The sequence below is a fragment of the Tachypleus tridentatus genome, chromosome 5, assembly GCF_004210375.1.
Source record: "Tachypleus tridentatus isolate NWPU-2018 chromosome 5, ASM421037v1, whole genome shotgun sequence".
Lineage (NCBI taxonomy): Eukaryota > Metazoa > Arthropoda > Merostomata > Xiphosura > Limulidae > Tachypleus > Tachypleus tridentatus.
Genome location: NC_134829.1, coordinates 1,523,752 through 1,540,063, shown reverse-complemented (window position 1 = coordinate 1,540,063; position 16,312 = coordinate 1,523,752). Strand labels below are relative to the sequence as shown.

The following is a 16,312-nucleotide window of genomic DNA, read 5'->3' as shown; positions in this document are numbered from 1 at the left end:
TCCAATTAAACTAACAACACTGAACAAGTGATCTAACTAAACTAACAACACTGAACAAGTGATCTAACTAAACTAACAACAATGAACAAGTGATCTAACTAAACTAACAACACTGAACAAGTAATCTAACTAAAGTAACAACACTGAACAAGTGATCTAAGTAAACTAACAACACTGAACAAGTGATCTAACTGAACTAACAACACTGAACAAGTGATCTAACTAAACTAACAACACTGGACAAGTGATCTAACTAAACTAACAACACTGCACAAATAAGCACTCGAGAAAGTACATATAGACAATAAAACAATTATAAAGAATAGCCACATTGGGCTATCTGCTGAGCCCACCGAGGGGAATCGATCCCCTGATTTTAGTATTGTAAATCCGTAGACCTATCGCCGTACTATCTGGAGCTATAAAGAAGAAAGCAACAATAATCAACCAATCACAGAAACACATAACAAAAAAACTGCTCTACAGCCGACCAATCAATAAAATTGGTACACAAGTGACCGAACAATCAACCAATCACACGAACACGTACCAACAGTTCTACAGACAACCAATCAATCGATGTGGTAGACATGTAACAAAACAACTAACCAATCAAGGAAACACATAAAGAAATGTTATAAAGCCGACCAATCATTTAAACGAGGTCATAAGTAACAGAACAATCAACCAATCACAGGAACACATAGCATGTCACTGAGACGACTTCTTTCATTTTCCCATCACCCCCGACTATAACTGACTACGCCTTCATTTTATATTCACCAAATGATCATAACAGAAATAAGATAATTGATTTCAAGACAACTGCTATATACTACATATCCAAAAATTATCTTATTGCTGTTTTATAGATATTATTGATATTTATCTCTTCATTAGCTATATTTGCAGCAGGTCTTTTCTATCTCTTTCATCAGTTACTGATGTTTGTTGTTTGTTTTTGCTGCCATATTGTTTCTCTGTCAATGGAGTTTTTAAGTATTATTCTTTTAATTAATTGTAGACATGTCGAGTCATTCTCGTTTCAATGGTCTTCAATATATTTCTCCTAAAAGTCCACAACTGATGATGAAATGATCATATACCCACCAGTTTACCTATATTATAATTCTTCCATACACCTCTCTGTGTATTATTATCTTTCCAGATATCAATCCATTTGTTATATATACATATGTATATACATCAGTAAATCACAGTTTGGGTATAAGTAAGACTGACATAGAGACACCACGCACGTTGATCAGGTAAAGTGTATTACAGAAAAGTAGTAACACACCTCAGGAAATATGATAGAAGGATACGGTATTCCCTGTTCTGTCAAGTGTGTAAACTTGAAGGGTCTAGGTCATCAGTTTGCAAGGTCTTAACATAAACAGAGGAATTATGTCGTGAAAAAGTTAAAGTAATTTTCTGAAATACAAGTATTCTATGAAGTGAAAAGCACGCACTATTCTATGAAGTGAAAAGCACGAACATTGTTCTACCTGTAAGTCCTGATGAGAGTGTCCAGTGTCAGCTCCAAATGTATTTCTCAGAAAACAACACTTAGGAAAGGAAACGTTTGCAAGCTACATTGCACATAACAGAAATATTGAAATATGTCTTTCAGCTCTAATGATAAGTCTTTGAATAACTAGCAACAAAATTACAGGTGAACATATAGTACAGCAAGCAAGACATACTCAAGATAAAACAATACTTACATAGTTTCTGTTTAAAAACACATATAACTAAACAATACTTACATGGTTTGTGTTTAAAAACACATATAACTAAACAATACTTACATGGTTTGTGTTTAAAAACACATATAACTAAACAATACTTACATGGTTTGTGTTTAAAGATACATATAATTAAACAATACTTACATGGTTTGTGTTTAAAGATACATATAACTAAACAATACTTACATAGTTTGTGTTTAAAAACACATATAACTAAACTATACTTACATAGTTTCTGTTTAAAAACACATATAACTAAACAATACTTACATAATTTGTGTTTAAAAACACATATAACTAAACAATACTTACATGGTTTGTGTTTAAAAACACATATAACTAAACAATATTTACATGGTTTGTGTTTAAAGATACATATAATTAAACAATACTTACATGGTTTGTGTTTAAAGATACATATAACGGAACAATACTTACATAGTTTGTGTTTGAAGATACATATAACTAAACAATACTTACATAGTTTGTGTTTAAAAACACATTTTACTAAACAATACTTACATGGTTTGTGTTCAAAGATACATATAATTAAACAATACTTACATGGTTTGTGTTTAAAGATACATATAACGGAACAATACTTACGTAGTTTGTGTTTGAAGATACATACAACTAAACAATACTTACATAGTTTGGGATTAAAGATACATATAACTAAAAACACTTACATAGTTTGTGTTTAAAGATAACTTTTAATGACAAGGGCTTCAGGTACTTGTTTATTTAAAGACTGGATGCACATCTACACAGGGTGATTGTTTCTAAACTATTTGTATGGATGTATATATACATGTGGTACCTGTTTCTATACTGGTTGGATGTATATCTAGATAGGGTAACTGTTTCTATAGAGACTTTATGTATATCTAGACAGGGTAGCTGTATCTCTATTGATTGGATGTATATCTAGACAGATTACTTGCTTCTCTATTGATTGGATGTATATCTAGACAAGGTACCTGTTTCTCTATTGATTGGATGTATATCTAGACAGGGTACATGTGTCTCTATTGATTGGATGTATATCTGGACAGGGTACCTGTTTCTCCATTGACTGGATGTATACCTAGACAGGGTACTTGCTTGTCTATTGAATGGATGTATATCTAGACAGGGTACTTGCTTATCTATTGTACGGATGTATATCTAGACAGGGTACTTGCTTCTTTATTGATTGGATGTATATCTAGACAGGGTACTTGCTCGTTTATTGATTGGATGTATATCTAGACAGGGTACCTGTTTCTCTATTGATTGGATGTATATCTGGACAGGGTACTTGTTTATCTATTGAATGGATGTATATCTAGACAGGGTACTTGCTTGTCTATTCAATGGATGTATATCTAGACAGGGTACTTGCTTATCTATTGAATGGATGTATATCTTGACAGGGTACTTGCTTCTTTATTGATTGGATGTATATCTAGACAAAGTACTTGCTTCTCTATTGATTAGATGTATATCTAGACAGGGTACTTGCTTGTCTATTGAATGGATGTATATCTAAACAAGGTACTTGCTTCTTTATTGATTGGATGTATATCTAGATAGGGTACTTGTTTCTCTATTGATTGGATGTATATCTAGACAGGGTACTTGCTTGTCTAGTGAATGGATGTATATCTAGAGAGAGTACTTGTTTCTCTATTGATTGGATGTATATCTAGACAGGTTACTTGCTTCTCTATTGATTGGATGTATATCTAAACAGGGTACCTGTTTCTCTATTGATTGGAAGTATATCTAGACAGGGTACGTGCTTCTCTATTGATTGGATGTATATCTAGACAGATTACTTGCTTCTCTATTGATTGGATGTATATCTAGACAGGGTACCTGTTTCTCTATTGATTGGATGTATATCTAGACAGGGTACCTGTTTCTCTATTGATTGGATGTATATCTAGACAGGGTACTTGCTTGTTTATTGATTGGATGTATATCTAGACAGGGTACCTGTTTCTCTATTGATTGGATGTATATCTAGACAGGGTACCTGTTTCTCTATTGATTGGATGTATATCTAGACAGGGTACCTGTTTATCTATTGATTGGATGTATATCTAGACAGGGTAGCTGTATCTCTATTGATTGGATGTATATCTAGACAGATTACTTGCTTCTCTATTGATTGGATGTATATCTAGACAGGGTACCTGTTTCTCTATTGATTGGATGTATATCTAGACAGGGTACATGTTTCTCTATTGATTGGATGTATATCTGGACAGGGTACCTGTTTCTCCATTGACTGGATGTATACCTAGACAGGGTACTTGCTTGTCTATTGAATGGATGTATATCTAGACAGGGTACTTGCTAATCTATTGTACGGATGTATATCTAGACAGGGTACTTGCTTCTTTATTGATTGGATGTATATCTAGACAGGGTACTTGCTCGTTTATTGATTGGATGTATATCTAGACAGGGTACCTGTTTCTCTATTGATTGGATGTATATCTGGACAGGGTACTTGTTTATCTATTGAATGGATGTATATCTAGACAGGGTACTTGCTTGTCTATTCAATGGATGTATATCTAGACAGGGTACTTGCTTATCTATTGAATGGATGTATATCTAGACAGGGTACTTGCTTATCTATTGTATGGATGTATATCTAGACAGGGTACTTGCTTCTTTATTGATTGGATGTATATCTAGACAGGGTACTTGCTCGTTTATTGATTGGATGTATATCTAGACAGGGTACTTACTTGTCTATTGAATGGATGTATATCTAGACAGGGTACTTGCTTATCTATTGAATGGATGTATATCTTGACAGGGTACTTGCTTATCTATTGAATGGATGTATATCTTGATAGGGTACTTGCTTCTTTATTGCTTGGATGTATATCTAGACAGGGTACTTGCTTCTCTATTGATTAGATGTATATCTAGACAGGGTACTTGCTTGTCTATTGAATGGATGTATATCTAAACAAGGTACTTGCTTCTTTATTGATTGGATGTATATCTAGATAGGGTACTTGTTTCTCTATTGATTGGATGTATATCTAGACAGGGTACTTGCTTGTCTATTGAATGGATGTATATCTAGAGAGGGTACTTGTTTCTCTATTGATTGGATGTATATCTAGACAGGTTACTTGCTTCTCTATTGATTGGATGTATATCTAAAGAGGGTACCTGTTTCTCTATTGATTGGATGTATATCTAGACAGGGTACCTGTTTCTCTATTGATTGGATGTATATCTAGACAGGGTACGTGCTTCTCTATTGATTGGATGTATATCTAGACAGATTACTTGCTTCTCTATTGATTGGAAGTATATCTAGACAGATTACTTGCTTCTCTATTGATTGGATGTATATCTAGACAGGGTACCTGTTTCTCTATTGATTGGATGTATATCTAGACAGGGTACCTGTTTCTCTATTGATTGGATGTATATCTAGACAGGGTACCTGTTTCTCTATTGATTGGATGTATATCTAGACAGGGTACTTGCTTTTCCATTGATTGGATGTATATTTATACAGGGTACCTGTTTCTCCATTGATTGGATGTATATCTAGACAAATTACTTGCTTCTCTATTGATTGGATGTATATCTAGACAGGGTACATGTTTTTCTATTGATTAGATGTATATCTGGACAGGGTACCTGTTTCTCCATTGACTGGATGTATACCTAGACAGGGTACTTGCTTGTCTATTGAATGGATGTATATCTAGACAGGATACTTGCTTATCTATTGTATGGATGTATATCTAGACAGGGTACTTGCTTCTTTATTGTTTGGATGTATATCTAGACAGGGTACTTGCTCGTTTATTGATTGGATGTATATCTAGACAGGGTACCTGTTTCTCTATTGATTGGATGTATATCTAGACAGGGTACTTGCTTATCTATTGAATGGATGTATATCTAGACAGGGTACTTGCTTCTTCTTTGATTAGATGTATATCTAGACAGGGTACTTGCTTGTCTATTGAATGGATGTATATCTAAACAAGGTACTTGCTTCTTTATTGATTGGATGTATATCTAGAGAGGGTACTTGTTTTTCTATTGATTGGATGTATATCTATACAGGGTACGTGCTTTTCTATTGATTGGATGTATATCTAGACAGGGTATTTGTTTCTCCATTGATTGGATGTATATCTAAACAGGGTACCTGTTTCTCTATTGATTGGATGTATATCTAGACAGGTTACTTGCTTCTCTATTGATTGGATGTATATCTAGACAGGGTACCTGTTTCTCTATTGATTGGATGTATATCTAGACAGGGTACGTGCTTCTCTATTGATTGGATGTATATCTAGACAGATTACTTGCTTCTCTATTGATTGGAAGTATATCTAGACAGATTACTTGCTTCTCTATTGATTGGATGTATATCTAGACAGGGTACCTGTTTCTCTATTGATTGGATGTATATCTAGACAGGGTACCTGTTTCTCTATTGATTGGATGTATATCTAGACAGGGTACCTGTTTCTCTATTGATTGGATGTATATTTAGACAGGGTACCTGTTTCTCCATTGATTGGATGTATATCTAGACAAGGTACTTGCTTCTTTATTGTTTGGATGTATATCTAGACAGGGTACTTGCTCGTTTATTGATTGGATGTATATCTAGACAGGGTACCTGTTTCTCTATTGATTGGATGTATATCTGGACAGGGTACTTGTTTATCTATTGAATGGATGTATATCTAGACAGGGTACTTGCTTATCTATTGAATGGATGTATATCTAGACAGGGTACTTGCTTCTTCTTTGATTAGATGTATATCTAAACAAGGTACTTGCTTCTTTATTGATTGGATGTATATCTAGAGAGGGTACTTGTTTCTCTATTGATTGGATGTATATCTATACAGGGTACGTGCTTTTCTATTGATTGGATGTATATCTAGACAGGGTATTTGTTTCTCTATTGATTGGATGTATATCTAGACAGGTTACTTGCTTCTCTATTGATAGGATGTATATCTAGACAGGGTACCTGTTTCTCTATTGATTGGATGTATATCTAGACAGGGTACCTGTTTCTCTATTGATTGGATGTATATCTAGACAGGGTACCTGTTTCTCCATTGATTGGATGTATATCTAGACAGGGTACTTGCTTGTTTATTGATTGTATGTATATCTAGACAGGGTACCTGTTTCTCTATTGATTGGATGTATATCTAGACAGGGTACTTGCTTCTCTATTGATTGGATGTGTATTTAGACAGGGTGCCTGTTTATCTATTGATTGGATGTATATCTAGACAGGGTACTTGCTTCTCTATTGATTGAATGTATGTCTAGACAGAGTACTTGCTTCTCAATTGATTGGATGTATGTCTAGACAGGGTACATGCTTGTCTATTGATTGGATGTACATCTAGACAGGGTACTTGTTTCTCTATTGATTGGATGTATATCTAGACAGGGTACATGCTTGTCTATTGATTGGATGTATAACTAGACAGGGTACTTGCTTCTCTATTGATTGAATGTGTATATAGAGAAGGTACCTGTATCTCTAATTATGCTATGGGTCAGTCATGCCTAAGTGGTCATCGTTCTAGGTGACACCAAGCGTTCAGATTCGTTTCAAATCATCGTAAAGTCGTGCTCTACACGTGAGAGTAGTGGATGTAAACCATAAGATTCAGTCCAGTTTCACTGTTCAATTACAGTAACCCCAAAGTAGACGGTGGATGTTATTGACCAGCTACAATTTGTATAGTCTATGCGTTTGAAATGACGGACGGCTATGCAAAGATAACCCTTTGGTAGCTTCCTGCGAATATTTAAAGACAGATATATTTGTACAACACTCATATTGTGGTTTATATGTATATATATTTTATTTATTTCCACGACATGTTATACTTTACTTGAATTATGTTTTGTGGAACGTAAGGTGAAATGTTTTAACAGTTTGAACCTTTGGCAAAAACTACTTTACGTAAGGAAGTTTAAGGTCTTTTAAATTTATAATTTAGTGTTAAATGTTAAACACCGTGATAAGACACTTTGTACCCGAGTGTTATTTCTGTGGTTTACTATTAACACAGTAATATTGAAATGTTTAAATAGTAGCAATGACAGTATATTCAGCTGCCAAGTAACTCATCTGTTTAACTAGTAACATTGGAAATATGGTAAGTTGCTTAGTAACACATCTGTTTAACTAGTAACATTGGAAATATGGTAAGTTGCTTAGTAACTCATCTGTTTAACTAGTAACATTGGAAATATGGTAAGTTGCTTAGTAACACATCTGTTTAACTAGTAACATTGGAAATATGGTAAGTTGCTTAGTAACACATCTGTTTAACTTGTAACATTGGAAATATGGTAAGTTGCTTAGTAACATATTTCTTTAACTAGTAACAATGAACATATAGTAAGTTGCTTAGTTACACATTTGTTTAACTAGTAACAATGAAAATATAGTAAGTTGCTTAGTAACACATTTGTTTAACTGGTAACAATGAAAATATAGTAAGTTGCTTAGTAACACATTTGTCTAACTAGTAACAATGAACATATAGTTAGTTGCTTAGTAACACATTTGTTTAACTAGTAACAATAAACATATAGTAAGTTTCTTAGTAACACATTTGTTTAACTAGTAACAATGAAAATATAGTAAGTTGCTTAGTAACACATTTGTTTAACTAGTAACAATGAACATATAGTAAGTTGCTTAGTAACACATTTGTTTAACTAGTAACAATGAACATATAGTAAGTTGCTTAGTAACACATTTGTTTAACTGGTAACAATGAACATATAGTAAGTTGCTTAGTAACACATTTGTTTAACTAGTAACAATAAACATATAGTAAGTAGCTTAGTAACACATTTGTTTAACTAGTAACATTGAACATGTAGTAAGTTGCTTAGTAACACATTTGTTTAACTAGTAACATTGAACATGTAGTAAGTTGCTTAGTAACACATTTGTTTAACTAGTAACAATGACAGTGTAGTTAGTTCTCAATTAATGCAGTGATGTCAGAGTTTTAACCCTAAAATGAAGGACTCTTTTATACTACAAAATTAGTTATTTTTCTTTAATTACACATTAAACGTTTCCTGTTAGAACTTCTACTAAAACAAATATTCTTAAGGTTTGTACTACCAGCGAATGTTTGTGTTTTAATGGACAGCACCTGAATAAGATGGAACTAAAAAGGTCGAGGATCGAGTTAATGAACTATGTGGTGATTCCATGTTCTGTGCTGGTAGCCGTCCCTAATTGGGTGGTAAGAAACCAGAAGGTGGAAAGCCAGTGACTTACACCCATTGACAACTCTTCTACTACTGTTTTACCGACGAATAATGGGACAGAGTGTCACATCACAAATGAATTGAGCCCACAACCTTAGCCAAGGCCATTCCAGGTTGATTAGTACTAACAAAGTGACCTATATTTATAAACTTGTGATATAATAGTAAGTGTATGTTGTTTCCATTATATTTTATTTGTAACAGGGACACTATATTTAAACAGTATATGAAAGGTAATCTTGAGACAAGCTATTTAATTATGATGGTTTGACATTTTCAGTTTATCCAGAAAAATTAATTTCTGGGAAAGTTCGTGATTCGACGGAGAGGTGTAGGTAAAAAAAACAAAAAACAAAACAAAAAACTTTAGCAACAAACGATGTGACGTTATACTAGTTTACCTTCAAACAATGATGTGACGTCACATTAGTTTACCTTTCAACAATGTGACGTTATACTAGTTTACCTTCAAACAATGATGTGATATTACATTAGTTTAACTTTCAACAATGTGACGTTATAACAGTTAACTTCAAACAATGATGTGATGTTACATTAGTTTAACTTTCAACAATGTGACGTTATAACAGTTAACTTCAAACAATGATGTGATGTTACATTAGTTTAACTTTCAACAATGTGACGTTATAACAGTTAACTTCAAACAATGATGTGATGTTACATCAGTTTACCTTTCAACAATGTGACGTTATACTAGTTTACCTTCAAACAATGTAACGTTACACTAGATTACCCTCCAATAATGTGACGTTATTCTAGTTTACTTTCAAACAATGTGACGTTACACTAGATTACCCTCAAATAATGTGATATTGTTCTAGTTTACCTTCAAACAATGTGACGATACACTAGATTACCCTCAAATAATGTGATATTGTACTAGTTTACCTTCAAACAATGTGACGATACACTGGATTACCCTCAAATAATGTGACATTGTACTAGTTTACCTTCAAACAATGTGACGATACACTAGATTACCCTCAAATAATGTGATATTGTACTAGTTTACCTTCAAACAATGTGACGATACACTGGATTACCCTCAAATAATGTGACATTGTACTAGTTTACCTTCAAACAATGTGACGATACACTAGATTACCCTCAAATAATGTGATATTGTACTAGTTTACCTTCAAACAATGTGACGTTACACTAGATTACCCTCCAATAATGTGACGTTATTCTAGTTTACTTTCAAACAATGTGACGTTACACTAGATTACCCTCAAATAATGTGATATTGTTCTAGTTTACCTTCAAACAATGTAACGATACACTGGATTACCCTCAAATAATGTGACATTGTACTAGTTTACCTTCAAACAATGTGACGATACACTGGATTACCCTCAAATAATGTGACATTGTACTAGTTTACCTTCAAACAATGTGACGATACACTAGATTACCCTCAAATAATGTGATATTGTACTAGTTTACCTTCAAACAATGTGACGATACACTGGATTACCCTCAAATAATGTGACATTGTACTAGTTTACCTTCAAACAATGTGACGATACACTAGATTACCCTCAAATAATGTGATATTGTACTAGTTTACCTTCAAACAATGTGACGTTACACTAGATTACCCTCCAATAATGTGACGTTATTCTAGTTTACTTTCAAACAATGTGACGTTACACTAGATTACCCTCAAATAATGTGATATTGTTCTAGTTTACCTTCAAACAATGTGACGATACACTAGATTACCCTCAAATAATGTGATATTGTACTAGTTTACCTTCAAACAATGTGACGATACACTGGATTACCCTCAAATAATGTGACATTGTACTAGTTTACCTTCAAACAATGTGACGATACACTAGATTACCCTCAAATAATGTGATATTGTTCTAGTTTACCTTCAAACAATGTGACGATACACTGGATTACCCTCAAATAATGTGACATTGTACTAGTTTACCTTCAAACAATGTGACGATACACTAGATTACCCTCAAATAATGTGATATTGTACCAGTTTACTTTCAAACAATGTGACGATACACTGGATTACCCTCAAATAATGTGACATTGTACTAGTTTACCTTCAAACAATGTGACGATACACTAGATTACCCTCAAATAATGTGATATTGTTCTAGTTTACCTTCAAACAATGTGACGATACACTGGATTACCCTCAAATAATGTGACATTGTACTAGTTTACCTTCAAACAATGTGACGATACACTGGATTACCCTCAAATAATGTGACATTGTACTAGTTTACCTTCAAACAATGTGACGATACACTGGATTACCCTCAAATAATGTGATATTGTTCTAGTTTACCTTCAAACTATGTGACGTTACACTGGATTACCTTCCAATAATTTGACATTGTACTAGTTTACCTTCAAACAATGTGACGATACACTGGATTACCCTCAAATAATGTGATATTGTACTAGTTTACCTTCAAACTATGTGACGTTACAATGATTTTACCAGAAACATTCTGATTCTTTACTAGTGTATCTATTATGTTGTTGTTGTTTACCTTGTAACTTAGTAAAATTATAGTTGTTTATAGAGTAATACGGTAAAATTATTGTTGTATACCTAGTTAGATGATGACATTTTTTTATATAATAATATGGTTGCATGTTGTTCTTTATATAGTAATATGGTGACATTGTGGTTTTTGCGAAGTTGTGTGGTGATTTTATATTTGTTTAGATAGTTACATAGTGTCGTTGTGATAGTTTACCTTGTAGTTTGGTAAAATTGTACTTGTTTAACAAAGAGCCTGGTGACACTGTGGTGGTTTATGTAGTAACATAGTAACATTATAATTATTTATATAGTAACATGGTGACACTATATTTCTTTATATAGTAACGTGGTGACATTGTGGTTGTTTACTTAGTAACCTGGTGACTTTGTAGTTGTTTATATAGTAACGTGGTAACATTATTGTTGTTTACCTAGTAATCAGGTGACATTGTGGTTGTTTTTGTACCAACCTGGTAACATTATGTTTTTAATAAAGTAACATGGTGACATTTTGGTCAATTACGAAGTAGCCTGGTGACATCATAGTTGTTTAGATAGTTGCATTGTGTCGTTGTAGTAATTAACCTAGTAACCAGGTGGCATTGTGCTTATTTAACAAGCAACCTGATGACACGGTGGTGGTTTATGTAGTAACATGGTGATTATGCACAAAGATCATGGGTATATTAAAGTGATTTTCCTGTTTCAACACAAGAAATGTATCATTTTATATTTTGCTGTTACACCTTATCCACCCTGAATATCTGAATTTAAGACTTTTGTCATTAAACATCAACATCTGTGTTGCTTAGGTAAAGGATTGTGTTTTACAAGTTTCTCTTTCCTAGCAAGTGTTAACAAAGGTTCACAGATTTTTGAGTACAAATTAATTAACGAAGAAGAAACACAAGTTCACAAAATATGAACTTGATTACCATCAGTAGTTTCGATGAACCCCACCGTCATTTTGAATAGTTAAAGCAAGCATTTTAAACATAAAAAAATCATACAAAAGACATTCATTATCTGAAGGAAACATGTAAGTAAAAATATATATAATTTATATCTTTTTCTCAGGCAAAAAGAGAAAGTTATATTTTTGTTTCCTGGTGTGTTTTGAAATTATTTTTTTCTTCAATTTAAGATTCTTTTAAGTCTTGGTGACTCTGACTTTGGGAGTAGATTGTTTTTTAATACGTTACAATATATATTTATATATTTTAGTTTTGAAAAGAGGGAAGTATTGTTACATTCACATGCCTATCTGCAGGAGAGAAGTATTGTTAAATTCACTTGCCTATCTGCAGGAGAGAAGTATTGTTACATTCACATGCCTATCTGCAGGTTTCTATCTCTGTTCTGTACATATATTGACAAACTAACACTCAGTTATAGTATCTTTATTTTAATGAGGATATAAATGTTCCTCAAAAAATGAGAAATACACACGGAGGTTCATGCCCACTTACAAGTTGTATCAGTAAACAGTTACTACTTCTATCAGCAAGTAGTTCATGACCACTCACAAGTTGTATCAGTAAACAGTTACTATTTCTATCAGTAAACAGTTACAACTTCTATCAGTAAGTAGTTCATGACCACTCACAAGTTGTATCAGTAAACAGTTACAACTTCTATCAGTAAGTAGTTCATGACCACTCACAAGTTGTATCAGTAAACAGTTACTACTTCTATCAGTAAACAGTTACAACTTCTATCAGTAAGTAGTTCATGACCACTCACAAGTTGTATCGGTAAACAGTTACTACTTCTATCAGTAAACAGTTACTACTTCTATCAGCAAGTAGTTCATGACCACTCACAAGTTGTATCAGTAAACAGTTACTATTTCTATCAGTAAACAGTTACAACTTCTATCAGTAAGTAGTTCATGACCACTCACAAGTTGTATCAGTAAACAGTTACAACTTCTATCAGTAAGTAGTTCATGACCACTCACAAGTTGTATCAGTAAACAGTTACTACTTCTATCAGTAAACAGTTACAACTTCTATCAGTAAGTAGTTCATGACCACTCACAAGTTGTATCGGTAAACAGTTACTACTTCTATCAGTAAACAGTTACTACTTCTATCAGTAAGTAGTTCATGACCACTTACAAGTTGTATCAGTAAACAGATACTACTTCTATCAGTAAACAGTTACTACTTCTAACAGTAAACAGTTACTACTTCTATCAGTAAACAGTTACTACTAGTATCAAGAGTTCATTAAACAGATAAAACAGTTACTACTTGTATCACTAGTTCATTAAACAGTTGCTACTTGTATCAGGATTCCATTAAGCAGATAATAGTTGCAATGGGTGTTTGGTAAACAGTTACTGGTTGTATTCCTTGTGTAAAAGACACATGAGGATTCTAAGAGTTTGTAGAACAGTTACTTGCTGGATAAATTAGTTTGTTATACCATGTTTTCATTACATGAAACTACAGTTCTTATATTGATGTAGGTATAGTAGGAAATCTTGGGCCACAAGGTACAGTTATTGTATTGCTGTAACTATAATGTACATATATTAGGAAATCTTGGGCCACAAGGCACAGTTATTGTATTGCTGTAATTATAATGTACATATATTAGGAAATATTGGGCCAAATACAAGGTAAGTTATTGTATTGATGTAATTATAATGTACATATATTAGGAAATCTTGGGCCACAAGGTACAGTTATTGTATTGATGTAATTATAATGTACATATATTAGGAAATCTTGGGCCACAAGGCACAGTTATTGTATTGATGTAATTATAATGTACATATATTAGGAAATATTGAGCCACACGGCACAGTTATTTTATTGATGTAATTATAATGTACATATATTAGGAATTCTTGGGCCACAAGGTACAGTTACTGTATTGATGTAATTATAATGTACATATATTAGGAATTCTTGGGCCACAAGGTACAGTTATTGTATTGATGTAATTATAATGTACATATTTTAGGAAATATTGGGCCACAAGGTACAGTTATTGTATTGATGTAATTATAATGTATAAATATTATGAATTCTTGGGCCACAAGGTACAGTTATTGTATTGATGTAATTATAATGTACATATATTAGGAATTCTTGGGCCACAAGGTACAGTTATTGTATTGATGTAGGTGCAATGGGAAATCATGGTAGCAGATTTGTTCTAAATCTGTAGTGGAAGAAAGGACACAGAATTATATTCTTCTTACCAAGACTTATGAGAATCTCTCTCGTTTACCGATATAAGTTTATAGTTAAAGTAGATATCTGTCTGAAGGTTTTTAACAACAGCACAAAATGTATCACAGGTTTTCTCTTTGCTTGTGTTCAGCCAAACATCGAAAAACTGTGTTAGAAAGAAACACCCAGGTTTACTGCATCTGTTGTGTGAGTCGAAATGAAAGATAGATACAGCTTATATAGTTATTTAGATTAAGAAACTCAGACTCAAATGAGATAAACAATCCTGGAATTTTGACAAGACGAACCTATATCGACAACTTTATCAGGTATTTATAATTTCTTTATTTTTTGAGACTCCTACAAATTACGGAGATTTTGAAAATGATGGATAGAAATACTTCAGAAATCGTTTTGCTGCTTTAGTTATATTTCATACGGTGAAGATTCCTTGTTCGGAACTCGTTTGGAACGCTTCCAGTCTCATTACTTCGGCTGGCAAAAAGTAATTCAAACTGAAACTCCAGCATGTGCATCATATCTAAACTAAACATGAAACGGATCTGAACATTATAGATGTAAGCGTTTTCGAACATCAACGGTGAAAGGAAATCTTTTAATCTTAAATACATTTTATTATTGAGCAGTTGTCGCGAGGATGTTTTAAAGACATTGTTGTGGGGGCCACCCTTATTGTTACACACCCTGTTATATTGTGTTGAGTAAAATAATGATAAACTTTGAAACAACACAGCGATCTCTGGAGGCCACATTAGGAAACAGATCTGAAGTGCTCTAAGAAACTGAATAATACATCGATGTAATTTCAAGATTTCTTCGAAACCTATTAAGTAAATCATCTGGAATTGAAACAAATGGCTTATTTGACAGCACATTTTCTGTTTCTACATCTGAACAAGTACAGCTTATAGTGGTTTCACACAGATCCCAGAACCGTTGTTTCAACACAACAGAAGGAAATACAACAGTAACAATTTAGGAAAAACTGTTACAAATATTTTTGTAAACGTTACCGTTTTGTTTACTGTTTTCCATCGCTTTTTCCAATAAAACAATAATACAAATATGTTCACTTGAAAATCAGGTACGTTTTTACACTACAGTTTACTGTCAACGCACAGGTGTCACTTGTTAAGTCTAACTGGTTCTTATAAAGGTTACAAACGTTTTAATATATATTATACTACAACTCGCTTCAATCTCGTCAATTTATAAACAGTAATGACGAGAAATTCACCTGAAGTAAAAATATATCTCAGGACGACTGGTACTAACTGGTACTAACACTTAGAGCAAAGAACAACGTATTGACCTTCTAAGTTCATCTTCAGGTTAACAAAGAGAGAGTTTACAAATGACCGTTGCCGGGAACATGTCTTAGGGACGAGAGGGTAAACGGGTACCAATTCTTTTAATTTGTTTAAACATCGGACAAACTGTTGGTAGTACCCATTGTTTTAGTTTGTTTAAACATCGGACAAACTATTGGTAGTACCCATTGTTTAGTT

The 16,312-nt window shown here is 33.2% G+C and overlaps 1 protein-coding gene across 2 annotated transcripts in view; it reads right to left on the bottom strand.

Annotated features, from left to right (window-relative positions):
* Window positions 1–15,126: 15,126 nt before the first annotated feature.
* LOC143250213 (glutamate receptor ionotropic, kainate 1-like) overlaps window positions 15,127–16,312 on the bottom strand; it is a 60,496-nt gene continuing 59,310 nt past the window's right edge. The window contains exon 3 of one of the 2 annotated variants that reach the window (XM_076500696.1): window positions 15,127–15,324. In XM_076500696.1, coding sequence (XP_076356811.1) covers window positions 15,206–15,324 — 119 coding nt within the window. In that variant the 3' untranslated portion in view covers window positions 15,127–15,205. The remainder of the gene's footprint in view (window positions 15,325–16,312) is intronic. The other variant, XM_076500697.1, reaches the window with a different exon arrangement.